The following is a 27,953-nucleotide window of genomic DNA, read 5'->3' as shown; positions in this document are numbered from 1 at the left end:
ATGCGTTGTGCTCAGTATTTCAATCTACACTTTTGTCTCCAAGTGGCAGCGTCTCTCTCCTATCAGAGTTAGGGGCGTGGTACATTGTGTCCAATCATATCCATCTTTCATCTATAAAGAACTCGGGCTCGCGGCTTTCTAGCCATAGCTCCTGATAACCTTGTGGTAGGTGAGACGCTCAGTTTGACAGAATGGCCCGTACTAAGCAGACAGCCCGTAAATCCACCGGAGGGAAGGCTCCCAGGAAGCAGCTGGCCACCAAGGCTGCCAGGAAAAGCGCTCCCGCTACCGGTGGTGTCAAGAAACCTCACCGTTACCGCCCTGGCACGGTAGCTCTTCGGGAAATCCGTCGCTATCAGAAATCCACTGAGCTGCTGATCCGCAAACTGCCCTTCCAGCGCCTGGTCCGTGAGATCGCCCAGGACTTCAAAACCGACCTGCGCTTCCAGAGCTCTGCTGTCATGGCCTTGCAAGAGGCTAGCGAGGCTTACCTGGTTGGCCTCTTCGAGGATACCAACCTGTGTGCCATCCACGCCAAGAGAGTGACCATCATGCCCAAAGACATCCAGCTGGCTCGCAGGATTAGAGGAGAGCGCGCTTAATGCCATTCTCCTGACCAATCTCTTCATTTCTCCAACCAAAGGCTCTTTTCAGAGCCACTATGTCTTCAACCAAACGAGCTTGTCAATCCCTTCCTCCCGCACCCTTTATTATCCAGGACTATGTTCTTTATTTCTATTGGCTAATCTCCTGCACTTTACTAGCAAACAGGTCCTGCTGTGAGGCATAATAAAGTACATTAACAATAATACAAGCACTTGGAAATAATTATACCTAAAAACAGAACCATTCATCCCATTTTCTATGATTTATATATGTATATTGCTTTTTTTTTTTCTCCTTGGAGCTAGATAATCATTTTCTCTCTCTCCACCCACCCCAATTCCCAGTTTCAGTCAGAATCCTAACATTTTTGAGAGATTCGTAGCTGTTTAAATGTGCATCAGAAAATGTATAAATAATGAAAGCAGGAAAAAACGAAGAATCTTACCAAGTTTATAAGAACCTAAATCGCTTTTTATTTTTTTATTTTCAATGTCAATTTCAGTATTCTGCTTTCCAACTTCCTACGTTCATTTTGAAAACCACACGGGAAAATCTTTAAAAGATTTGTCGGCATATGCTTTAATAGATCCTTTGTTTCTTTTGTTTTTGAAGGTATGGCATACTTGTTACAATTTGATACTATGTTACTGTGTGCCATTCCAGCCACTGATAAGGTGAATGTGTATTTGATTTTGATTATCCTACCAGGAAAACATGTTTATTAGAAACCTAATTTTGTATATATTTTTTTAAATTTTTTTATTTATTTTATTTAAGTTTCAGTATTATACTTTCCAACGTTCCCTTGTTCGTTTTATACTTGTGGTAGGGGCATAAAAAGGCCCAGGCAAGAGTGTAAGGAGAGTATGACTGTGTAGCAATGTGTAAGAAGAGGAAAAGTCGGTTGAGGTGTGCGGGGAACGTAGCAGTAGACCTGTAAATAAAGAGGGCCTACCAAGTAATGAATAGAGAAAAGTATAAAAGGGAGAGGAGGGTGGGGTCAAGCAACACTAAGAAACGAACGGGACAGGTGGAGGTGAGTAGTGAGCTTAAATAGGGGACCATGCCCATCCCACAACTGCAGGCCAAGCCTTCACATTTGTGGTAGGGGCATAAAAAGGCAGAGGCAAGAGTGTAAGGAGAGCAATGTGTAAGAAGAGGAAAAGTTGGTTGAGGTGTGCCGGAACCGACGTAGCAGTAGGCCTGTAAATAAAGAGGGCCAAAAAGATACAGACTAGAATTTATTACAATCAACAACAGGAAGAGCATGACTTACATGGACATAGTATGAAAAATATGTCTAGGTTCTGTAGTGGTTGTGGTATGAACAGAGTATGTGTAGTTCGAGTGTGAGGAAGTGTAAGTACATAATAGTCTCCCAAATTAACTAGGTGAGACCTCCTGAGGCATTATTGTAGGTTGGTTATGGTAGTAGTGGTAAGTTCACGGGGTCTAAGAAGACCGTAGAAAGCCAGGTAAATGGGAGTTTACTTACATGGTCGGAGTGAAAACATCAGAAAGGTCCAGCATCTAAAATGGAGAACAGTTCGGTCTTCCTAGTGTATGCAGGGAACGGGAGCTGACATTTCCGAAAATCTGTCATGAGGTGAAGAATCAACCAGGAACCGAAGGAGGCAGGCGTGGCAGAATCTCCCCTGCGAGATGGAGTACCAGACCTGGCCGGAGTGTCGGGCAGTAACAAGTGTTCGCCACCTTCCGGTACTTGATCCATGCTAAAAGAAAGAAGCGAGAAATCAGAGCAAGAAAAAGGACCAGAGTAAGTGTAGGACCAGTGTGAGCTGGCCAGCTTGCTAGTGCCGCAAGGCGGCGAAACAATTAAAACTAAGTTGGTGACAGGTGAGGCCCTGCTAGATGCCAAGCGGCTTGAGAGACTCTATCTATGCGTTGACGCGAGGGGATTTCGTGGCCACTGAACGTTGTGGCGGGGTGTCAGCCTCTCGGTGACCAGTAAAGCATAAGACAGAATGGGAGTGACAGGGTAGGCCCTCTCTATGCCACATGCGAGGCAACTAACTATGATTTGGCCCGAGGGGCGTAGTACCTCCGAGTATGAGGATGGGTGTTGGCGTCGCGGGACCACTAACCTAAGGCTAAGAAAGCCAGGGGGAGATAACCTCTATTGGACACCTAAGACTCTGACAGCCAGCCACATCTAGACTAGGTGGGGGGCGAAGTGCGAGACAGGACGTACCTGGGGAAAACATGTAACAAAAACGTAGGGGAGGTATGAGGCAGCAACGTAAGGCAGACCGTACCTGGAGTGTGGAGTAAGCACGTCAGAAACCAGGTGGTCAGGCCGTACAGAGGGAACTAGGAAATAGAACGTGTATTGGGTTACTAAATTAATAGATCAGGGTGGTGCAGTAGACATTGCTTACCTAGATTTCAGTAAGGATTTTGACACTGTTGCACATAGAAGGCTTGTCCATAAACTGAAATCTTGAAGTTTGGATTCCAATATTGTTGAATGGGCAAGGCAGTGGCTGAGTGACAGGCAACAGAGGGTTGTAGTTAATGGAGTATATTCGAGCATGGGCTTGTCACCAGTTGGGTACCTCAGGGATCTGTACCTGGACCCATTCTCTTTAATATTTTTATTAGTGGTATTGCAGAAGATATATCTTTTTGCTGACACTACTAAGATATGTAACAGGGTTAATGTTCCAGGAGGGATAAGCAAAATGGCAAATGGTATAGGTAAACTAGAAAAATGGTCAAAGTTGTGGCAACTGACATTGAATGTGGATAAGGGCAAGATAATGCATCTTGGACATAAGATTATTTCTGATGACTCAAAGGTAGGAAGACAATGCTATAGAGCAGCAGGGAGTGCTTGCAGAATGTTTGGTTGTATAGGGAGAGGTATTGGCAGTAGAAAGAGGGAACTGCCCATGCCATTGTACAGAACGGCGACAATAGCCTAGGAACCCTTAACAATAATAATAACGAAGGTGATTGCACAATATTTCAGGAGCTTGAAGACCAAAAGCAGCCGGTGGCACGGCCCCGTTGCTGACAAACCCCGTCAAAAAACGCCTCTTTTGGGGTATTAACAAACACCTGCCTCATAGACGTCTGAATGTTGTTGAGAGTGGTGTAGCGGTATACTCTCGAGGATGGGTTACTACTGCCTGTGGTCGCTCCTTCCATGTTGTGCCCAGCCCTAGAGGGATTAGAGCTGCTAGCCAGTGATTATAGCCGCTTGCAGAAGGGCAATCGTGGTATCACCCAAACACTATTCGAGACCTAGTGAAGGGCGAAAAAACCCCTGTTTATTTCAGGCAAGATACACAGTCTTTATGCACAGACCCCTAGCAACATGAAAACATAAGCCCGCCCAAGCGTCGCTGTCTCTCGGAGATAATGGTATCTCAAGACACAGGAAGCCGAACACACCAAAACCACAAAAATACACACTGTACAGTAACACAACCCTACATGCCATACAATAGCGCCTGGTCTCAGCTATGATCCCTGCAAATAGCGGAGCTATCGGATGTGCAGAGCCCGAGAAATCATCGTACAAAGTCTGGGCTTGAGACTCTGTACATACCCGAAAATAGCTCCACAGAATCACTTGATTTTGTCCGGTGGATTCAAACTTTGCATCTCAACCACGTGATGGCCAATCAGGAGAAAGGCCATGAACCAATTTGCACCAATTGGCACTCAGGGAGGGGAGGTGTTTCGCCGGCAAATGGGTAGAAAGGGCGCCATACCCACATGTGACCACTTGAATGCCTGCATAGTTTTCAGGTTCCCCTGCAGGGGAACGCCCTACCTGCTCCTGAAGGAGCCATAATCACTGTCCAGGGAGGATCCAGGAGCCTCATGCCTGGCCAGCTTCCCTGGCTAGTGATTATGGCTCCTTTAGGAGCAGGTAGGGCGATCCCCCACAGGGGAACGTGAAAGCCATGCGGGCAAGCAAGTGGGATCATGTGGATATAGCACTCAGTGACTGCGTTCATACTTCTTGAGTTTCGGAGGTGTGTCACTCGCCGCGCTGAAGAAAGCCTTAGCCGCAACAGGCTACAGTGGTGTCGCTGGGGGTGGGCATGCCCCCCCCCTACATCATGCTGTGCCCCCCCTTGGGCCCCCTCAAATGCCAGCAACCTGCTGTCCATGTGTTTAAATTCGATTCCCTCGGGCTGTAACAGTGTGTGACAGCCCGAGGGTATGCAGGAGAGAGGAGCTGGAGCGGTGCTGGGGGCTGTCTGTGGCCGGAGGGAGCACTGACAGGCTCCCCGGCACAGGCCGCGCCCCAAATGAAGCCCCACCTCCCGAAAATAAGCCCCGCCCCTGCCGTTAAGCAGCAGCCCATGCTGCTGCTCTGCAAAGGCCAGAAGATGTCTGAGTGTCTGACCCCCAGCAAAAGGTAGGCTTGATGTGCTCAGGTGTGTGTGTGTCTCTGCTAGTGAGGAAGCTTGTGTGTGTGTGTATGGACTCAGCAGTCTGTGTGTGTGTGTGTGTGTGTGTGGGCTCAGCAGTCTGTGTGTGTGTGTGTATGGACTCAGCAGTCTGTGTGTGTGCGTGTGTATATGGACTCAGCAGTCTGTGTGTGTGCGTGTGTGTGTGTGTATGGACTCAGCAGTCTGTGTGTGTGTGTATGGACTCAGCAGTCTGTGTGTGTGTGTATAGACTCAGCAGTCTGTGTGTGTGTGTATGGACTCAGCAGTCTGTGTGTGTGTGTGTATGGACTCAGCAGTCTGTGTGTGTGTGTGTGTGTGTGTGTATGGACTCAGCAGTCTGTGTATGGACTCATCAGTCTGTGTGTGTGTGTGTATGTGTGTATGGACTCAGCAGTCTGTGTATGGACTCATCAGTCTGTGTGTGTGTGTATGTGTATATGGACTCAGCAGTCTGTGTGTGTGCGTGTGTGTGTGTGTGTATAGACTCAGCAGTCTGTGTGTGTGTGTGTGTGTATGGACTCAGCAGTCTGTGTGTGTGTGTGTGTGTATGGACTCAGCCGTCTGTGTGTGTGTGTGTGTGTGTGTGTATGGACTCAGCAGAATGTGTATGGACTCATCAGTCTGTGTGTGTGTGTATGTGTGTATGGACTCAGCAGTCTGTGTGTGTGTTTGGACTCAGCAGTCTGTGTGTGTGTGTGTGTGTTTGGACTCAGCAGCAGGGCCGCCATCAGGGCATGACAACCATAACGGTTGTCATGGGCCCGGCGGTCCTGGGGGGCCCGAGCCCCACATTCATTATGTGCACATATATATATCTAGCGATTTTCGCTATATATACGTGCACAGAGGGCGCCCTGCTACCTGTACATTGCAGAGGGGGGCAAAGCAGCACACTCTGTCCTCCTTTCCAGCTGCTCTCTGTCTAACTTTCCTGCGGCCGCCAGAGCGCACAGCACGCAGGCCTGTCTCGCGAGAGTTAGTCAGAGGGGAGCTGGAAAGGAAGACAGTGTGTGTTGCTGGGCCCCCTCTTCAATGTACCGCGGCTGGCACCCTCCACCATGCCACTGGACCAACAGGGAATGCGATCTCCCCCCTCCCTGGCATGGTAAGAACCAGGGAGGGGGGAATAAAATTGAAATATACACACACAAATAAAAAAAATACTACACACACACACATACTAGGTTCACTAAACACACTCTGCACTACACACACACTACATTCACTAAACACACTCTGCACTACACACACACACACACACTACATTCACTAAACATACTCTGCACTACACATACACTACATTCACTAAACACACTCTGCACTCACTACAAACACTACATTTACTAAACACACTGTGCACTACACACACACTACATTCACTATACACATTTTGCTCTACACACACACACTACATTCACTATACACATTTTGCACTACACACACTACATTCACTAAACACATTCTGCACTACACATACTCACACTACATTCACTAAACACACTCTGCCCTACACACACACTACATTCACTAAACACACTTTGCACTACATTCACTAAGCACACTTTGCACTACACACACACACACTACATTCACTATACACACACATTTCACTCACTACACACTACATTTACTAAACACGCTCGGTACTACACACACACACACACTACATTCATTAAACACACTTTGCACTACACACAAACACACACACACTGCATTCACTATACACACGTTGCACTCACTAGTTGCATTTTACATTTACTAAACACACTTTGCACTCACTACAAACACACTACATTCACTATACACACTACATTCACTATACACACTACATCCACTACAAAAACACACACTCTGCATTCACTATACACACCTACATTCACTACACACACACTCTGCATCTAATGCATGCATACAAACATTACATACATTACACTAAATGTACAATCTGCATCCACTATACACACTGCATCCATGACACACATACTGCATCCACTATACACACTGCATCCATGACACAAATACCGCATCCACTACACACATTCTACATCCACTATACACACTGCATCCATGACACACATTCTACATCCACTATACACACACACTTCATCCTTGTGGGCGGACTTGGTGCTGGCCCCGGGGGCCCAGATCTTGATCTGTGTCAGGGGCCCTAAAATTTCTGATGGCAGTCCTACTCAGCAGTCTGTGTGTGTGTAAGGACTCAGCAGTCTGTGTGTGTGTGTTTGTGTGTGTGTGTATGGACTCAGCAGTCTGTGTGTGTGTATGAACTCAGCAGTCTGTATGTGTGTAAAGACTCAACAATCTGTGTGTGTGTGTGTGTGTGTTTATGGACTCAGCAGTCTCTGCCTGTGTATGGACTCAGCAGCCTGTGTGTCTGTGGGTGTATGGACTCAGCAGTCTGTGCGTGTGTATGGATTCAGCAGTCTGTGGGTGTATGGACTCAGCAGTCTGTGGGTGTATGGACTCAGCAGTCTGTGTATGTGTGTGTGTGTGTGTGGACTCAGCAGTCTGTGTGTGTGTATGGAATCAGCAGTATGTGTGTGTGTGTGTGTGTGTGTGTGTGTGTCTGTGTATGGACTCAGCAGTCTGTGTGTGTGTGTCTGTGTATGGACTCAGCAGTCTGTGTGTGTATATGGACTCAGCAGTCTGTGTCTGTACTCAGCAGTCTGTATGTCTGTGTGTGTGTGTGTATGGACTCAGCAGTCTGTATGTCTGTGTGTGTGTGTATGGACTCAGCAGTCTGTGTGTGTGTATGGAATCAGCAGTATGTGTGTGTGTGTGTGTGTCTGTGTATGGACTCAGCAGTCTGTGTGTGTGTGTGTCTGTGTATGGACTCAGCAGTCTGTGTGTGTATATGGACTCAGCAGTCTGTGTCTGTACTCAGCAGTCTGTATGTCTGTGTGTGTGTGTATGGACTCAGCAGTCTGTATGTCTGTATGTCTGTGTGTATGGACTCAGCAGTCTGTGTGTACGTGTATAAATCAGCCTGTGTGCATTCAGCAACGCCTGTGTGCATTCAGAAATCTGTGTGTGTGTGTGTGTATGTATTCACACCTCTGCCGGTAAGTCTTGCATGATGCCGACCTCTGTGTATTGATGGCTCCGCCGGCGACTCTACCAGCCACAGTCCGGCCGGTATTTGCCGTGGTGCTAACCTGGTGCGCCTGTACTAGGGTCAGAGTGCCCCTCGTGTCTCTTAGCCCCTGAGTCTCCTTGCCATTTATTTTGACAACTTGCCTATGCTCGGCATGGCTGTCCTCCACAGCTTGTACCGGGGCCATCTCATGAAGCACTGGCCAAATTTCCTGGGTTGCGCCTGGACCACCCCCGTAACGGTTTCCCTCTTCACAGTGGGCTCCGGCTCAGGGCTGGTTAGATGGGGGTCAGTTCCACTCCATCCGGATTTGCTGGGGGCAGTTGTTCCTGTAATGCCTGGGCTGTTTACAAGGGTAAACAGCGAGGGTTGGTGCGATGTGGCTCTACTGTGGTAGCCATGGGGTGCTGTGTGGAGGGCTGGGGGTTATAGGGTTGAGGTAGTGGGGTGTGGGGCCGAGGGAGGCAGTGACAGTATGTGGAGGGTGTAGTGTGACAGTGTGTGTGAGGGGGTAGTGTGACAACTTGGGGCAGTGCCATTGTGGGGGAGGGAGTAGTCTGATAGTGTGGGGCAATGACAGTGTGAGGCAGTGTGACAGTGTGGGACAATGACATTGTAGGAGTGGGGCAGTGACATTGTGGTGTAGGGGACAGTGTGTGTTGGGAGTGGCAGTGTGACAGCTTGCGGCAGTGACATTGTGGTGGAGGGGGCAGCGTGACAGTGTATGTTGGGAGTTGGCAGTGCGACAGCTTGGGGCCTGTGACATTGTGGTGGAGGGGACAGTGTGTGTTTGGAGGCGGCAGTGTGACAGCTTGGGTAAGTGACATTGTGGGGGAGGGAGTAGTCTAACAGTGTGGGGCAGTGGGACAGTGACACTGTGGGCAATGGGACAGTGACAATGTGATGGAGGGGGCAGTGTGACAACTTGGGGCAGTTATATTGTGGGAGAGGGAGTAGTCTGACAGTGTGGGACAGTGACAGTGTGGACAATGGGACAGTGACATTGTGAAGGAGCAGCAGAGCCACTTGATGAGGGTGCAGAGACATGCGACTAGAAAGTGGGGCTACATCGCGAGTAGTTGGCAAGCCGTGAATGCGGCAGCAAATCACTAGATGGAACATTTCTGTCTCAATTTGACTTCCATTATGTCATGCACATCGGGCAACTGCCCTGAATCAGCCATGCGGAAGTCAATTCCGCTATTGCACAATATTTTTTTCATAACTCCATGGGAGCTGAATTGTACCCTTGGGGGTAAGCTTACCTTGGGTTGGGAAATCCATGCCAACCAATAGGAGAAGGAGCTGCCATTCAAACTTGTTTGCGCCATTTATCACGATTGGTCGGCGAGCCCTCAAGGGCTTAGCTTGTAACTCCTCCCCTCTGTGAGTGCTGATTGGTTGCTGCATGGTTTAGGCGTGTAGTTTGACTCTACAGGCCTAAACCAAGTGGAACTATTTGTGAGAATGTACAGAGTGTTAAGCCCAGACTTTATATGATGATTTCTCTGGCTCTGTACATCCGATCGCCCCGCTATTTGCAGGGATTATAGCTGGGACCAGGAGCTATTTGGTGATGTATGGCATGGGGTTGTGTTACTGTATTGGGTGAGTTTTGGGTTTTTTGTGTGTTCGGCTTCCTGTGTCCGGGAGATACCATTATCTCCCAGACACAGCGATGCCTGTGCATAAATACTTTGTATCTTTCCTACAATAAACAGTTCTTGTTTACCCTTCCCTAAGTCTCGACTAGTGTTTGGGTGATACCACGCTTGCCTTCCTGCAAAATACTATAATCACTGGTTTGCAGCTATAATCACTCTAGGACTGGGCACAACTAGGAAGGGGCGACCACAGGCGGTAGTAACCCATTCTCGAGAGGGTATACCGCCACATCACCCTCCGCTAAAGGGAACATTGAAAAGCTCCTGTAGGATCTACAAGCGGTTAGGAAAGCAGACCTAGCAGAAAGCAAACTGAAATAGGCAGCCTGAATCGACTCATTAGCGACGTTAAATACCGAGAGGAGGAACGAGAGGGACTACTGACTGTGACCCATACACAAACGATAAGATCTCCCAACAGGTCCAGAGGCTTAACCGCACAGTACCATCACTGGAAGCACAACATCGACATAAAAATATCTGGTCCTGAGGGGCACAAGAAACAGTGGGCCCAGATGCCCACTCCACTGTTGATATGGAGGACTTTCATATTAAAATATTTGATGATGGGGGCAGGGCCAGGCCGCCGAGCGAGATGGTCGCATGTCAGACCAGCTCCCGAAATTTACAACGGAAGAACAAGCAATCAGTTTATTTTGGCATAAAAAGTTGACAAAAATCAGTGAAACACATCGGGTGGAGAGTACCGGACCCAGGGTGAGGCTGGCCCGACCGGTTTCAGTCCCCTGGGGGATGAATCCTCACTGGCATCAACGAGGCCTACTCCGGCGGTGAGTGGGGCAGACGGTCGCTGCCCCGCTATCCTGCTCATCGGTGCTCAGACACGAGCCAGACCCGTGGAGCTGTGGCCCCTTTCCCCCCCCCCATGGACCGGGGGGGTGATCCCGGTCCCCACCCCCGCATGCCCCGACCATCCCGGGAGCAGCAGCAGGGCCGCCTGGATCCAGCACCAAAGCGCAGCGTGCAAGATGGCGGAGACCAAGGATGCTGGCACCAAAACCGGCAGTGAGGCTCAGAAGCGACCCACACCGCTCCCCCTGCACAGAATAAACTTGCGGGCAGCACCGGCTAGAAGCGGCACCTTCACAAGAGACCACAGAGCGCAGAGTCCACCTTTAAAATGGCGGAGACTGCATGCCCAGCTATCCATGCCCGAGGGCTGACTGAGGCACCCTCCCTTCTGACTTCTCAAGGACGGACTGCCGAAGGACGCCAAGCAGGAACAGGCGAGCACATCCTCATACCCCACTAGCCTCACTACAGAGGGACAACAACTTAACCTTACCTTCCACACTGCATGCGGGCCAACGAACGCGGATTAACCACCTACAGCCACCATACTGTACACGATGATCGGCACGGCAACAGGGACTCTTTTCCCGCCTAAGACAGACACTCGTCTGGATCGCCCATACAGGGACTGCCACCATACGAACATGACACACATCGGGACTATAACTACCATAGCAGTCCTTATATCCCCTTTTATTTAAATGCTTCGAGATATATTTAGGGGGGTCCCTTGGCAGGCGACCACTGACTGCCCATCAAAAGTGTACTCACAAGCGTTATTCCATCTCCTGAAAGAGTAACTATGCGGCTGTTAATATACATATATTTGTGTGTACCTAACATTAATGCAGAGCACTGTATATCACCTAGCCTAACATACCCTCATTTTGTTATAGCTATCCTTGACTACAATACAATTGGTAGTCAGTGGTCTTTATTATATAATATGTCTGTCTAGCATGTAACCTAACGTTTAATAATTAACCTGTCCCAACCGAGTACAGCCTTGCATGTAAGCTACTATACGTTGACAGTATTAAGTCGAGAAGACAACCGTATTAAAGCGAGAGATAACCGTATTAAAGCGAGAGATAACCGTATTAAGGCGAGAGATAACAGTATTAAAGCGAGAGATAACAATATTAAAGCGAGAGGAAACAGTATCAATGCGAGAGATTACAGTATTAAAGCAAGAGATAACAGTATTTAGCCACAGCATGTTACTATATATATATAAAATGAGGTTGATAATCATAGGAGACTTTGTCAATATGTTATGACGACCCCATCCTGTACAACTCTTGAACGTCTCCCTCTCTTTTTTCTGTACCCCCATAATCACATGCCTCAACAAAAATAAAGAATTTAAAAAATAAATAAAATATTTGATGATTTGCCATTCTCCGTCCTGATGGAGTGGCGAAGATGCAGGTACTCTGGTGGTGGGTGCCTCAAGGAGATTCTGTGTCAACACTGTCGGCTGGAGAGTCACTTGCACCCTTCAATTGACGCCTCTACGACTATCGAGGGTGAATGTAGATCCACCCAAAGCCGTAATCAGTCTGAGACGAGGTGGTGAGGAGAAGAGCCAAGACCCTCTATAAACCACCCGGCCTGGCATATGGGTTGCATTGGGGCTGTTTGTTTTCCCAGACACACTGTCTATTTGACACAACCTGCTTTTATTTTTGGTTTTACAGTAATGCATTTTTTCTTTTGTACTTACCTTGTGAAAGTTAATGTTGTACTTTTCCTGTGAGAGGGAGGGTATTTAAATAGCTGGGAATGATGGCCTGTGGGCGAGGGAACCTGTGTGTAAGCCAGGTGTGGGAAAGGTGGCCTGTAGTGACCCTAATTGAGACTACCCCTCCTCTACCATTTTGCACCAGTGGGCTTACCTAGAGGACAGAAGGCTGTTTTAAAGGAAATCTAGGCTGCCCATGGGTTGGGTCTGTGGACCGTGAATAGTCCAGCCCCACAATGAGGTCTCAGTGAAAACCATTTTTAGAAAAAGTCGCTTGGCTTTGAGAATATTATCTCGAGTGGTATATAAAATCCCTTGCCGTGTGAATGTGTGCATGCATGTCCTGATGTGTGGATGGAGGCAGTTAGCTGACCCACTGTGCAAGGGAGAAGAAAATAGGGAGGAGGCCCAGGCTTTGATGATTGACCCTCAACCTCATGTTGATTAGATTTGCCTCATTTCTAGTGATATGAAAGTATACAAATTTAAGCCTACTAGAATTTACAAAATATGGGAAAGCTATGACTTTATGTGTCTTACTTGAATGATACCACATCAAGAATAAATATATATTTATTTATTTTTTTTTAAAGGGGGAGGGGAGAGGGTTTTTGGTTCATCTATATTTTTAGTGTTTAGAAATATGGAAAACAAAATAAACAACGTAGTACAATTAAAGCAGAACAGTAATACATTTCCAAAAGGTTTGTACATGTGAAGGAGAGCACATCCCAAAATACAGCATGAAATCTTACAATACTACTTACTTAGACCTATCTTGGCAATACGGAATTTAGTTACACCGTATGGCATACTGGCTTATTTTGAAGCAGGAGAGGACCCCCACATGGCCATATGGTGTGACTAAATCCCACCTAGGAGAAATCTGACTGGCTTTGGAGTTGAGATTTTTTTTTTGTGGCATGATTGTGATGTAGAATTATTAAAAAATCTTATTGTATTTATATTGAATTGCTGCTCTAACTCTGTATTAACCTGATACTGTGACAAATCCTCCATTTTGTCCTCATAACCTGACTTCTTCATATGAAAACTACATTACATGACAGTATTTCTCAGCACATCTAATACAATAGACAAGGACTGTATTCTCCATAAGGATATGACTAACCCAGGAACTGTTGAATTTCCCCTAACTCGCAACATAATATAATTTAAAGGCCATGAGAACACAGTAGTAATGAAATGTTCTATTCATAAGAGACCTTGCACCTAACCACGAGATTTGACATCACCGACCGAGTAAAATGACGCTCAAGACCCCTTGTCCCCCACCCGTGTCCGAAAAAGTACCACCTCTTGGTGGGTGGACACGGAACTAACCACTTAGCTTTTGATCCAATTAATTATATTGATAGGTGGACACTAACCCAGACACTTAACAATTAATCCAATTAATGATGTTTATTCACTGATATCTTGATAATCAATGATGACGAAAATGTCTCTTAAAAGGGCCTGCGCGCCCGCTGATTCTGCACTTGCCAATAAATTTCCTCGAAGTTATTTTAACCTGAACTCCGTGTGTCAGACTGAATTACTTCAGCGTATATACGCAATTCAATTCTCTTTAATTTGGACAGGAACAGATAGACACTTAAACATTTTGGTTTACTGAAAAAGTACCATAACAACTTTGGCGCCCGAACACGCCCCGCTGCCAACACAAAGATCGGTGCTCGGCGTATCCATACTGTGAGAGTTCGCGGTGGTAACAAGAAGTATCGTGCTCTGAGGTTGGATGCTGGCAACTTCTCCTGGGGTTCTGAGTGTTGCACACGCAAAACCAGAATTATTGATGTTGTGTACAACGCTTCCAACAACGAACTGGTCCGTACTAAGACACTCGTGAAAAACTGCATTCTCCTGGTGGATAGCACCCCCTTCAGACAGTGGTATGAAGCTCACTATGCCTTGCCGCTTGGACGCAAGAAGGGAGCCAAACTTACTCCTGAAGAAGAAGAAATCCTGAACAAAAAAAGATCCAAAAAAACTCAAAAGAAATATGAGGATAGAAAGAAGACGGCCAAGATCAGCACTCTGTTAGAGGAACAGTTCCAGCAGGGCAAACTGCTAGCCTGCATAGCATCCCGACCTGGTCAGTGCGGCAGAGCCGATGGATATGTCCTCGAGGGCAAAGAGTTGGAATTCTACCTAAGGAAGATAAAGGCCAAAAAGGGCAAATAAACACCTGAGCAAAACCCGGTTACGTCAAATTATAATTTATTAAAAACAGCTGAAGCATGGTACAGAGTAGCAAAGGCTATTCAGCAAGAAGGTTGGGTTGAGGAAGAAATAATTCACAAGGGTGTGAAATTGTTTGTGTACCATAATAATTGTGTTGCTGGGGCTCTTCCTCAGCCAGCGCCCCAAAATGGCGCCCGGGGGATGTCTATCCCAAAGGTCCAGTCAGCAATGGGAGATTGCCAGCTGACTATGTATCCCACTCCCAATCCTCCCAATCCCCATCCCGTCACCTCTCCCGTTTGCCCGGTCCTAAATTCTGATGGATCCTACTTTTCCCCTTCTCCTTCCCTAACATTCCCATCATCCTCATCCATCCCCAAGCCACCTTCTGTGTCTAATGCTAACATCTCATCTGCCATTCCTTCCTCACACTTTGTCTCCGTAGATAATCCTACCCTCCCATCTGCATCTGCCCAGTTCACTAACCCCTCCTCTCCTGCCGCTGTCAATCTTGCTGATCCCACTCCGGCTCCTCCTCCTTCAGGCACCTTTACTGACTCTTCCCCACCCTCTCCCTCGCCCGCCCCAACCACAGCCCAGTTTCCCACCCCCTCTGCTAATCCCTCCCCAACCTCACTGCCCACTCCAGGTTCCGCCCCAACTCCCACCCAAATGGCCTGGCCATACCCCTTCCCATACCCCTATCCTCACTGGCCATACCCCTTTCCCCAAGCCACTCCCCAGGTTCCGGTCATGCCCAGTCCGGTTCAGTCTGCCCCGGATGTGCCCACATCCAACATGGCCGCCACATCTTCCCTTAACCCCAATGCAACTTCCTTCCCCGCCTCCAATATGGCGGCCCCCAGCCATTCAGCACCCCTGATGCCGGTGCTTCCCGGTGATTACCGGTCCCAAGATTATGACCCAATGGCAACTCCCGCCTCCGGAGCTCCCTCCTATCCCCCGGCCCTGTCTCCTCAGGTGATCCCCTCACGCAGAAGGTCCCAGATAATAGAGCTAGATGAGGGAGAGGATGACAGGCTGTCCCAGGTTTCAATGGAGGCTGCGAGAGCCCACCGTTCTATTGAAGATCCCTTCGGCCATCAGGGTCGGGGAGAACAGGCCCCTCCTAAATATGTCGCTTTTAACCCCACACAAGCTAGTGCTTTAATGAAATCTCTCCCTGACCCAGAGAAACAGCCTATGCCTTTTTACCGAGGGATAGTTCAGATACAAAAGACTTATTCCGCCGCCTGGCGTGACCTACTGAGCATTTGTGCTATTAAAGCAGGGGATGCATATTGGCCCAGCATGGCCCGCCACCTCAGTACAGATCTGCTTACAAGTGATGTTGATTATCCCTCCGGAGTAACCTTTTGCAATCAATTGAGAGATTGGGCTAAGGATAAACTTGCAGATCAAGCTGCTGGCCTTACTGATGTTGTGCAAGACAAAGGAGAATCAGTGGAAAGGTTTCATGCAAGATTATATCAAATGTTTACAGATTTGGGATTTGATCTCACTGACAAAATTCATTCACAAATGCTATCAGGTGCGTTTGTCCAAGGTGTTAAAGATTCCATACGCAAGGGAATCATTGCTGCACGCCCTGAATACAAGGTTGTTCCCCTAGATACGTTACTCCTAGTTGCTAGAGGTTTGGAATCTGCCCAAACCCCCAGAAGACCCAATTCAGCTCCTCTCATGGTGGCCCGTGCCACCCCCATCACCCCTGGCATCAAGGGTGTCAAGTTAGAGGACGTATCATGTTTCAATTGTGGGGCTAAGGGACACTACAGAAGTGACTGTCCAGAACCCAAGAGGGAACCGGGGGAGCCCAAAAAGTTTCCTACAGGGGAGCCCAAAAAGTTTCCCAAGCCTGCCCCGGCCCCTAAGACCATGAAAACGGTTCCAATTGTTGAGGAACCAGATGATGATTAGGAAATTGGCAAACCTGTGTCATTAACCCCTGTCATGGCAGTGTTTACAGGGGATAAGGGAGGGGGGCCACTTGCCACAGTAACTTTACCCATTGAAGGCCAACCTACCACATTTCTTATTGACACAGGCGCAGCCCGAAGTGTTCTCAGAGAACAAGACCTGCCAGACCCATCTTTCTTGTCAAGTATTGATGTCTCCTGTGTTGGAGTGGATGGCCAACCAAGACACAGTCCTCTAACAACCCCTCTGCGGGTTGGCACAAGCTTACTTGCTCGTTTTGTAGTTTCCTCCACATGCCCAATTAACCTGTTAGGCGCTGATGTCCTTTCACGCCTGCAGGCGTCTATAACCTTCACTCCAGATGGACAGGTAGAAATGTCTACACCTCTATCTGTTTCTGACACTTCAGCCCTGTGCTCCATACCTTTGATGCTGCAATTAGATATATCCAATGAGCAAGCAGCAGAACCTAGGTCCAATTTCCCAGATGAGTTAAAAACTCAGGTGCCTGCTAAGTTATGGTCCTCAGGCCCAGAGGATATAGGTCATCTAAATGTCCCACCTGTGGTGGTTAAGCTTATCCCAGAAGCTAAGTTACCAAGGAAACCACAATATCCTCTAAAACCAGCACAGGCTGCAGCCATTTCTATTCACATCAAAGCGCTCCTGGAAAAGGGTGCTTTAGTGGAGTGTAAATCAGAATGTAATACTCCATTATTTCCTGTGAAGAAGAAGACTCTAAAAGGTGAGCCAGTAAAGTACAGGATGGTTCAGGATCTCCGTGCAGTCAATGAAGCCACTGTCCTGGACACCCCTCTTGTACCAAACCCCCATACCCTGCTCTCTGGCGTCCCACCTTCTGCAAAGTATTTCACAGTCATTGATCTAGCTAATGCCTTTTTCAGTGTTCCACTAGATCCATCCTGTCAATACCTGTTCGCTTTCACCCATGAAATGCAACAATATACATGGACTGTCATGCCCCAAGGGGCACAAAATTCTCCAAGTCAATTTGCCAAAGCCATGTGTACTATTCTTGACCCATGGCAAGCTGAACACCCAGAAGTTGTTTTACTCCAGTATGTGGATGATTTGTTGCTCTGTGGAGATGATATACCCACTACTGAAGAATGTTCAATTAGTCTGCTTTGCTATTTGGCAGAACAAGGATGTAAAGCTTCGCTTCTCAAGCTGCAATTCTGTCAACCTTCTGTGATTTTCCTTGGACATTGCCTATCTCAAGGTACCAGACATCTCACTCGGGACCGAGTCAGAACAATTCTGGACATTCAACCCCCAAGGACTTCAAAATCTCTTCATGCCTTCTTAGGCCTCATTTCCTACTGCAGAGCATGGATCCCAGAGGCCTCTCTGCTTATGCAACCTCTCTACGATGCACTCAAGTCAGATCCATTCGGCCTGACCAACGAAGCTCTGGACAATTTCAAATCTCTTAAGCGTGCCATTGCTTCTGCTCCTGCCTTAGGCCTACCTGATTACTCCAAACCTTTCAAATTATTTGTCTCTGAAAGACAAGGCCACGCAACAGGAGTTCTCACCCAAACTAATGACTTAAGAGGCCGCCAGAGGCCTATTGGATATTTCTCATGTCAACTGGACATGGTGGCCAGAGGGACCCCTTCCTGTCTCAGGGCTGTTTTTGCTGCAAGAGAGCTCATAGAAAGAACCTCAGACCTGGTCCTTGGCCACCCCCTGGTTGTTTTGGCCCCTCATGACATTTCTGCCATCATCAACCAAGTCCAGCTCAAGCACGTGTCTCCAGCCAGACACCTACGCCTCCAGTGCCATCTTCTTCTACCTGACAACATTTCCATCCAAAGATGTCAAGTTCTTAACCCATCCACTCTTCTTCCACTCCCTGAGGGGGGTATCTATTATGGATTTATCACAGATGAAACCTACATTTACCTGCTTTGTGGATGTATCAAGAAAGTCATGCATCCACATTTGACATTTTATGAAGATGAAAAGCCTCTCTGTGAAGGCCCAGATTACGCCTTCTGTACCATGTGGTACAAACCAGACATTACCCCCGAGCCTTGCTATGAAGATGAGCTCTACCATTGGACTGATGTTAAGCTCACTGCTCAAGACTTCTATTGTGACTCTGAAGGCAATAGCATGGTCTTGGTCCAATTACCTCAACAACTTAACTACCTTTACCGCCATTGGGATACTGCTATCCCACATATTCCTGTTACCAAATTGAAGACAAAGTCATGGAATGATCTTGGGCCCATGGCAAAGTTATGGGCCACCATGGATGAAGAACAGCTACAGGAAAATGGTATTGTCAAATACCCAACAACTGACCTTCTGGAAGCATGGCCACGCCACTTCCTAGAAAAAGAATTTAAAGACCTAGTTATAACAAATGACTATGACCCTGAAACTCCTCATGACTGTTTCGAACAGATGAAAATGGAAACAGTACACTTACCAACTGTGCATGAGAATCCATTACCGGATCCGGATTTTACTCTGTTTGTGGACGGTTCAAGGTATGCTGATGAAGAGGGAAAATACCATACAGGATATGCCGTAACCACAACAGGGGAAGTTCTCAAGTCATCACCTCTACCGCCAGCAATGTCTGCGCAAGAAGCTGAATTGCAAGCCCTGACTTCAGCATGCAAGATTTCCAAGGGAAAACGTGCCAACATCTATACAGATTCAAGATATGCTCTGGGTGTGGCACATGACTTCGGCCTCATTTGGAAGACAAGAGGATTTCTTACCACTGCCGGTACACCAGTCAAACACAGCTCTGCAATCAAGGAACTAATGGATGCCCTCCTACTCCCTGAAGAAGTGGCCGTTTTGAAAGTAAAGGCACATGGGAAATTGGATTCAGATGAAGCAAAGGGCAACCATTTGGCTGATCAGGCTGCTAAGCAAGCAGCCAGAGATTTGCAGGAAGTGGACGAAGAAGTGTCCGGTCAAGAAGAAGAAGTTCCTATCTTTACCTTACAAACTCTTCCTACTGACCTAAGAATTCTACGAGAACAACAAGCTACAATTACCCCTGAAGAAATCCAGAAATGGAAGAAGAAAGGAGCTGTCCTAAAGGACGGAATTTACTACAACAATTCTAAATTTTGCCTTCCAAGAAGCTTATACCCAGCAGTTGTCCAATGGGCCCATGGGCCTGCACATCTGTCAAAAGACCTAATGGCCGCCCTCATTCAAAAATATTATGAAGCACCTGGAATCACAACCCTGATCAACAGCTTCTGCAGGGCCTGTGTCATTTGTGCAAAATGTAATCCAGGAAGACCAATCAAGGTGCCTGCAAAGCACCTAGCAAAACCCATGTACCCATTCCAGAGAATTCAAATTGATCATATCCAAATGCCCAAGAGTGGGTCTCATGAATATGCACTAGTAATGGTGGATATGTTCTCAGGCTGGCCAGAAGCCTACCCTGTAGCCAATATCACTGCAAAAACAACCGCAAGGCGCCTACTTACAGACATTGTATGTAGATTTGGACTTCCAGAAGTCATTGAAAGTGATCAAGGCCCAGCCTTTACAGCAACAGTGACTAAAGAAATTTGGACTGCTCTGGGAGTGACCCTAGCCTTCCACACCCCTTACCACCCACAAAGTAGTGGTAAAGTAGAGCGCATGAATGGCACTCTAAAAGCCAGAATGTTAAAAATGTCACAAGAAACAAAAATGCCCTGGCCAGAAAGTCTGTCAATAGCTTTGTTCAGCGTTAGGCACACACCTAGAGGGAAACACTCGTTATCCCCATATGAAATTCTATTTGGGACAGCACCCAGGCTAGGTTGTTATTATCCACAGCAGTTACAGCTTCAATCAGATGTTTTAGTAGACTATGTAACTGAACTTGCAAGTGCCTTGAACAAAATACATGCCCAAGTTTTCTCTTCAATTCCAGATCCTGATCTGAACACAGGTACCCATAACCTGCTTCCCGGAGATTGGGTTCTGGTTAAGAAGTTCGTGCGGAAAAGCTCCCTGGAACCAAGATTTGACGGGCCATTCCAAGTTCTCCTGATCACCGCAACTTCCGTCAAATTGGCCGGCAGGCCACATTGGATCCACGCTTCCCACTGCAAGAAGTCTCCTGCCCCAGAGGAAGCAGATACCGCACAACCATGTACCTCTGGTACATTGTCTCCTTAATTAGTTTAATTAAGGCCCAGCAAGTAGCCATCACTAAAGATGCTAGTGGGTACACCTTCTGGTATAATTCATCATGTACCCGTGTGGCTACCTATACCTTTGATTATTGTGACATCGTAGAATGCCCATTCACTACAACACAAATCCAGAATATCTATAGAGATATCCCTCATGTAAAAGATCCATATGTTTGTGTAGTTGACAAACAATGGGGGCATGATTGTGGCCATTGGGGGGCGGCGGGATGGAATGCCGGACCTTCCTGGGGCTACAAGCCAAAAAGTGCCTTATCTAAAGTAGATGATCATGGTAGGTCCCTCCTTCAAAGAATGACTCTGAGAAAGCCTGGAGGAGGCACACCAATGAAATTAATTCTTAATGTTGAGCATCCAAGCCCAACAGATGCAGACCAGTATGTATTGGGAATGTACTGGAAAAAGGGTTCCTATACTAAATTAGGGCATTTCTACCTTAAAGATATGTGTAATTCCCCTGAGTGGCGAGGAGCTACTCATATGGTCACAAACTCATTAAAACCACACATCCAGTCCTTTAAGGACATGATGGCCATTGCTAACCCCACCTTTGAAGATACTATGGCCGCTGAAACAGGTTTTAATGATGTTAACCTATGGTTAGAATGGATGAAATATAATGCCAACAAACATAACCGAACCGCATGCTATGTGTGTGGTGGTGCCCGGCCTCATCTGGGCACTGTACCTTTAACTCTGCCAGTAAATGAAGAAAATTGCATTTTAAGTCTTTTTGCCTACCAATATAATTTCAACAGGTCTCAATGTCAAGCATGGACAGCGGAGTATCCTCTTATAGCCAAAAATGTAAGACCTCCTCATGGTGTTACCGTATATAAAGGTAATTACACTTGCTATGTCAAGCATGATGGGATTGGTAAATTTGTGGGTAACTTTCCCGCAGGTTATTGTACTACATATAGAACTGTTCCTGTACGTTTGCTGCAGCAGCACACTAGGTCACTGGGAGATATTTACTGGTTGTGTGGGGATTTACAGTTAAGATCCAGAATGGACACAGAGTGGTGGGGGGAGTGTACATTGGCCAAGGCCATTATGCCTATACACATTATTTCTGACACACACACCAACACCCATGAGTCCAGCCACACTAAGGCCAAGCGTGAAGCCCCAGTAAAAGGAAGTTTTGACCCTCACATTTACATTGATGCCATTGGGGTGCCTAGGGGGGTACCCAATGAATTTAAAGCAAGAGATGAAGTTGCTGCAGGATTTGAATCAATTTTTACCATAGTTACTGCAAACAAGAACTTAAATTGGATAAACTACATTTATTACAATCAACAGCGTTTTGTTAATTACACCAGAGATGCCCTCCAGGGATTAGCCGAACAGTTGCAGGCAACATCCCAAATGGCCTTCCAAAATAGAATAGCCCTGGATATGATCCTAGCCGAAAAAGGAGGGGTATGTAAAATTTTGCCCGACACCATGACATGTTGTACCTACATCCCAGAAAACACAGGTCCTAATGGTAAAGTTACATTAGCCATAGCAAAATTAAATGACCTCTCAGAAGAATTAAAAAGGAATTCTGGGATAAAAGATCCCTGGGACAGATGGTTTGGTTGGATGACGGGTTGGAAAAAGGCTTTAATGCATATTGGTATGGCAATACTAATTTCTCTTTTTATCTTTGCTCTTCTCTTTTGTTGTGTCTTCCCCTGCCTGAGGAAAGCTCTCACGAAGACTATTGACCAAGCGGCACCCACTTTCACACTACTTGATGTTGATGACCAAGATTTCCAGGATCTCAACTCACCCTGTTTGCCGCTGCAATCCATCCCTTTTGATGATAAAGTGCGAGAGTTCTAGGAAGGGACTAGATTAGGGACAGCATCTGTCGGTGAATGGTAAAGGCCCCATGTGGAGAAGTGGTGGGTTAGCTGCCATGGGATACCCTTGGGTGTGAAGTGTTCGAGAGCCATACTGACAGATGAGCTAGCCTAGTAGGGTCAGAAAATAGGGACAGACTTGCACTTTGCATTAACACCTAGCTAGCGGCCACGGGGTTTCTGTGCCTTTGGGCTAACACGTCTTCTGGTATTAACAAATAAAGTTTTTATCTCTTAGAATCTAACATTTCATAGGGGGGACTGATGTAGAATTATTAAAAAATCTTATTGTATTTATATTGAATTGCTGCTCTAACTCTGTATTAACCTGATACTGTGACAAATCCTCCATTTTGTCCTCATAACCTGACTTCTTCATATGAAAACTACATTACATGACAGTATTTCTCAGCACATCTAATACAATAGACAAGGACTGTATTCTCCATAAGGATATGACTAACCCAGGAACTGTTGAATTTCCCCTAACTCGCAACATAATATAATTTAAAGGCCATGAGAACACAGTAGTAATGAAATGTTCTATTCATAAGAGACCTTGCACCTAACCACGAGATTTGACATCACCGACCGAGTAAAATGACGCTCAAGACCCCTTGTCCCCCACCCGTGTCCGAAAAAGTACCACCTCTTGGTGGGTGGACACGGAACTAACCACTTAGCTTTTGATCCAATTAATTATATTGATAGGTGGACACTAACCCAGACACTTAACAATTAATCCAATTAATGATGTTTATTCACTGATATCTTGATAATCAATGATGACGAAAATGTCTCTTAAAAGGGCCTGCGCGCCCGCTGATTCTGCACTTGCCAATAAATTTCCTCGAAGTTATTTTAACCTGAACTCCGTGTGTCAGACTGAATTACTTCAGCGTATATACGCAATTCAATTCTCTTTAATTTGGACAGGAACAGATAGACACTTAAACATTTTGGTTTACTGAAAAAGTACCATAACAACTGGAAGTCACTTGAAATTGGAATTTGCCGCCCTCTTTTGCATTACCAGTAGAAAGAGAGGCATGCTCATTCACTAAAACCTGAATTATAAAATTGAGGCAAAAAAACCCCAAAAGATCTCAAGTTTAATTGAATCTACCGATGTGTGAAAATCGGGATGGATTGGAGTCTTTACTTCCTTCCACCTTATAATGATATGCAGCACTTTCCTATTGTTCACAATAGTGACTTAACTATTAATCCGCTTTTGATCGATTTCTTGTGTTTCACTAAAGACTCCCCAGTGTATAACAAGTAGTAATAGCAATGGTTAGAAAGGGAAAGTCCGCTAGGTGTGTTTTAATGGAAATTTGAAAAGCATCACTTAGTTCGTTAGCCGAATTACAGAGACTGTAAAAAAGAGGTATTAGACCCTTAAATACTAAATTCCCTTTGACGTGTCACTGTAGTGAATAACCGTATAAGAATGTAGCAAGACAGTGATCACCTCCATACAGTCATATATCAGTGTGAGCTCTTTCTGGGGATTGTGGGTGGCTCTTAAAAGAGCCTTTGTGTAAGTTTGGGAGCTGAGGGACAGTGGAGTTACTTGCTCTTGGCTGGCTTGTGGCTGTCGGTTTTCTTGGGCAGTAAAACAGCCTGGATATTGGGCAATACCCCACCCTGGGCTATGGTGACCCCTCCGAGCAGTTTGTTGAGCTCCTCGTCGTTGCGCACAGCGAGCTGCAGATGGCGGGGGATGATGCGGGTCTTCTTGTTGTCTCGGGCTGCATTCCCAGCCAGTTCCAGGATCTCGGCGGTCAGATACTCCAGCACTGCAGCCAGATAGACCGGAGCTCCGGCTCCAACCCGCTCGGCATAATTGCCCTTTCTGAGCAGCCTGTGGACACGGCCGACTGGGAACTGCAGACCTGCTCTGGATGATCGGGTCTTGGCTTTAGCCCTGACTTTGCCGCCCTGTTTGCCTCTTCCTGACATTTTCAAAACGAAATCGAATTATCGTCTAGACCTTGGCGCCCCCTGCACGGCTATTTATACCATCTCAGATACCGCGAGCTCTAATCTAATTGGTTGCATTTTAAAGCCACCAATCAGCGTCCGACTCAGAAAGTAACCAATCGCTGTAGGTTACCGCGTTCCATGCTCAATGCTCTTACTGAACGAACCAATAGAAAATGCACACAGGTCAGGCTTTACTGCCAGGGCTTCTATATATAGAGCAGCTGGGGAACGTGTTCCTTATTCTGTTGGAAATTTCGTAAGATTTCTCTGATCATCATGCCTGAACCAGCCAAGTCCGCTCCCGCACCCAAGAAGGGCTCTAAAAAAGCCGTGACCAAGACCCAGAAGAAGGATGGGAAGAAGCGCAGAAAGAGCAGGAAGGAGAGCTATGCCATCTACGTGTACAAGGTGCTGAAACAGGTCCACCCCGACACCGGTATCTCCTCCAAGGCCATGGGGATCATGAACTCCTTTGTCAATGATATCTTCGAGCGCATCGCAGGGGAAGCCTCCCGTCTGGCTCACTATAACAAGCGCTCCACCATCACCTCCCGGGAGATCCAGACCGCTGTACGGCTCTTACTGCCCGGAGAGCTGGCCAAACACGCCGTGTCTGAGGGCACCAAGGCAGTGACCAAGTACACCAGCGCCAAGTAAAGACCCGTCACCCAAACTCTAATAACACAAAGGCTCTTCTAAGAGCCACCCACACAATCCACGAGAGAGCTGTGACTATATTACGAGAGTATTCTCTATGTGCGAAATGTAAAAAGTAATCGATTGTCGCGTTACACTATTTCAATTTTGAAATCTTCTTCAAGCTAAAATAAATTGTAAAACACTCTCAATGGCAGAACCTATAGTGTAACATTTATTCTGCTGGTTATAAAGTATACTAAAAGATACAACAGCCTGAAACTATTATAATGTATCAATCTAGCTTACACATGAAACGTGTTTCCATTCACACTCCTCTCTCACAAATTATACAATGCTGCCATCTCGTGTATACAGATTGCAATGGTTACTTTTTGTTTAATACATATCATGGATCAAACCAGCAATATCAATCTCAATGAATACTTTATAAATTAAAATTAGGAGTTTGGTGGGTCTGTTTCCCTCTTATAATGTATTTATTACCAAATTTATACATTCAGCGTTCTCTGCATGGCGTTTTTAAAGCGGGAAAGTCGGTTACAAAATGGCGAAGTTTAAATCCTGCACGATATAGTCCCCCTGCTGGCTCTGTCACAGCAGCTTTTTGTTCTTCCACTTTCCTCTCCCGCCATTTCCTGGCCACATACTGATTGCAGTTTCATTAAGCAGTATTTTGTGATGATAAAATGCATATAGTTTAACCCTTTCATACTCAGGTGGAAACGACTGCCATATAATTTGTATGGACTGTGATGCTTAGAGAATTCTAATGATTCCTCAAACTATAATTATCACAGTATAGAATGTCTAGTTTTAGGTCTGTTTCGAGGTGTATAAAGTCAGTATGCAGCATGTTTTCCATATAAAAAGCGGGAATGGCTGCTTCGATCACAGCAGCTTTTCTCTCCGGCCGTTTTAGATCACATACTGACTGCAGTTTAGTGCAGAGAGGATTCTAGTCTTACTAACAAGGAAGACTTTAACCCTCTCAGCCTCCAATGCCCTTATTTCATGTTTTATGAGAGCATTGCATTCAAACAGAAAACGAAGCAGGATATTCGGGGAAACATAAGGCAACATTATATGGATAGGAAACACATTGGAGTTTGTGTTACCGGAAGGCTACTCTGTAATTTCTCGTTCTCCAATATGTTGTAGGGAGCATTGAGACAGCCGAGCCATCCTGGTGGAATTATAGCCTTATGAGGGAAGGAGTGGGCGGCTCTGAAAAGAGCCTTTGGTTTGAATGAATTATCGAACATCAGCCGAAACGTTTAACCTCCGAAACCGTAGAGAGTGCGGCCCTGGCGTTTCAGCGCGTACACCACGTCCATGGCGGTGACCGTCTTCCTCTTGGCGTGCTCGGTGTATGTGACGGCATCGCGGATAACGTTCTCCAGGAAGACTTTCAGCACTCCTCGAGTCTCCTCGTAAATGAGGCCGGAGATTCGCTTGACACCTCCTCTGCGAGCCAAACGGCGGATAGCCGGTTTAGTGATCCCCTGGATGTTATCACGGAGCACCTTCCTGTGCCGCTTGGCACCACCTTTACCGAGCCCTTTCCCTCCTTTACCGCGACCAGACATTCTGAGCTGAGACAAGTGGAACAATGAATGCTCCCAACACGGCTGCCTTCTCTTATATGTCTCTTGAGACGACCGAGTGGGGAACTGATAGACAAATCAAACCGTCACTGGGCGGCTCTTGTCGTTGATTGGCTGATGCAGGAGGTTGTGCTTTGCGGTGATTTGCTGAATAGTCATTTTTGAACTAGAGAAAAAAAAACGCCAGCGGGAAAGGTTTCTACCGTATTCGAATTTGCAGCTCCGGCAAGTATTCAGTGCAGACTGCATTTACTGATAAAATGTTTCATTTTCCTTCCCTTTGCTTCATACATAATAGACAAATCCTGTAATAGCACGGAATGCAGGTAAAGAGATTAAAAGTAAATATGTCTCGATAAATTATTTAGCTAAAGACATAATTATAATCTTTTAATTTTTACACTGATTGTATGTATTACACATAGTATCTCTTAGTTCTGGATCGAATTATGTAATTAATCAATTAACGCAGTACCTATACATGGCCACTAGATGGCAGTGTAACATTGAAAGAGCATGCGTTGTGCTCAGTATTTCAATCTACACTTTTGTCTCCAAGTGGCAGCGTCTCTCTCCTATCAGAGTTAGGGGCGTGGTACATTGTGTCCAATCATATCCATCTTTCATCTATAAAGAACTCGGGCTCGCGGCTTTCTAGCCATAGCTCCTGATAACCTTGTGGTAGGTGAGAAGCTCAGTTTGACAGAATGGCCCGTACTAAGCAGACAGCCCGTAAATCCACCGGAGGGAAGGCTCCCAGGAAGCAGCTGGCCACCAAGGCTGCCAGGAAAAGCGCTCCCGCTACCGGTGGTGTCAAGAAACCTCACCGTTACCGCCCTGGCACGGTAGCTCTTCGGGAAATCCGTCGCTATCAGAAATCCACTGAGCTGCTGATCCGCAAACTGCCCTTCCAGCGCCTGGTCCGTGAGATCGCCCAGGACTTCAAAACCGACCTGCGCTTCCAGAGCTCTGCTGTCATGGCCTTGCAAGAGGCTAGCGAGGCTTACCTGGTTGGCCTCTTCGAGGATACCAACCTGTGTGCCATCCACGCCAAGAGAGTGACCATCATGCCCAAAGACATCCAGCTGGCTCGCAGGATTAGAGGAGAGCGCGCTTAA

General features: G+C 46.6%; 4 protein-coding genes across 4 annotated transcripts; 2 read left to right on the top strand and 2 right to left on the bottom strand.

Moving 5' to 3' along the window:
- The first annotated feature begins 191 nt into the window (after window positions 1-191).
- LOC134566074 (uncharacterized) lies at window positions 192-27,953 on the top strand. Its single transcript, XM_063425783.1, has 4 exons — window positions 192-594; window positions 1,219-1,280; window positions 20,147-20,157; window positions 27,542-27,953. Exons 1-4 carry the CDS (start codon window positions 192-194, stop codon window positions 27,951-27,953), a joined length of 888 nt encoding a protein of 295 aa, XP_063281853.1.
- On the bottom strand, window positions 24,155-24,547 carry LOC134614334 (histone H2A type 2-B). The gene has a single exon (XM_063457986.1). The coding sequence runs from the start codon at window positions 24,545-24,547 to the stop codon at window positions 24,155-24,157; it is 393 nt and encodes a 130-aa protein (XP_063314056.1).
- Window positions 24,821-25,228, top strand: LOC134614336 (histone H2B 1.1). Its single transcript, XM_063457988.1, has one exon. The coding sequence runs from the start codon at window positions 24,848-24,850 to the stop codon at window positions 25,226-25,228; it is 381 nt and encodes a 126-aa protein (XP_063314058.1). The 5' UTR covers window positions 24,821-24,847.
- On the bottom strand, window positions 26,506-26,817 carry LOC134614335 (histone H4). Its single transcript, XM_063457987.1, has one exon. The coding sequence runs from the start codon at window positions 26,815-26,817 to the stop codon at window positions 26,506-26,508; it is 312 nt and encodes a 103-aa protein (XP_063314057.1).

Source organism: Pelobates fuscus, chromosome 6 (genome assembly GCF_036172605.1).
Source record: "Pelobates fuscus isolate aPelFus1 chromosome 6, aPelFus1.pri, whole genome shotgun sequence".
Classification (NCBI taxonomy): domain Eukaryota; kingdom Metazoa; phylum Chordata; class Amphibia; order Anura; family Pelobatidae; genus Pelobates; species Pelobates fuscus.
The sequence above is the reverse complement of the archived record's forward strand: the minus strand, read 5'-3'. Positions and strand labels throughout refer to the sequence as shown.

Coding starts and splice junctions, on each gene's coding strand:
- LOC134614334 (XM_063457986.1), bottom strand. CDS start 24,547: ATGTCAGGAAGAGGCAAACAGGGCGGCAAAGTCAGGGCTAAAGCCAAG.
- LOC134566074 (XM_063425783.1), top strand. CDS start 192: ATGGCCCGTACTAAGCAGACAGCCCGTAAATCCACCGGAGGGAAGGCT. Junction 595..1,218: donor TCGCAGGATTAGAGGAGAGC/GCGCTTAATGCC, acceptor TTGTTTTTGAAG/GTATGGCATACTTGTTACAA.
- LOC134614335 (XM_063457987.1), bottom strand. CDS start 26,817: ATGTCTGGTCGCGGTAAAGGAGGGAAAGGGCTCGGTAAAGGTGGTGCC.
- LOC134614336 (XM_063457988.1), top strand. CDS start 24,848: ATGCCTGAACCAGCCAAGTCCGCTCCCGCACCCAAGAAGGGCTCTAAA.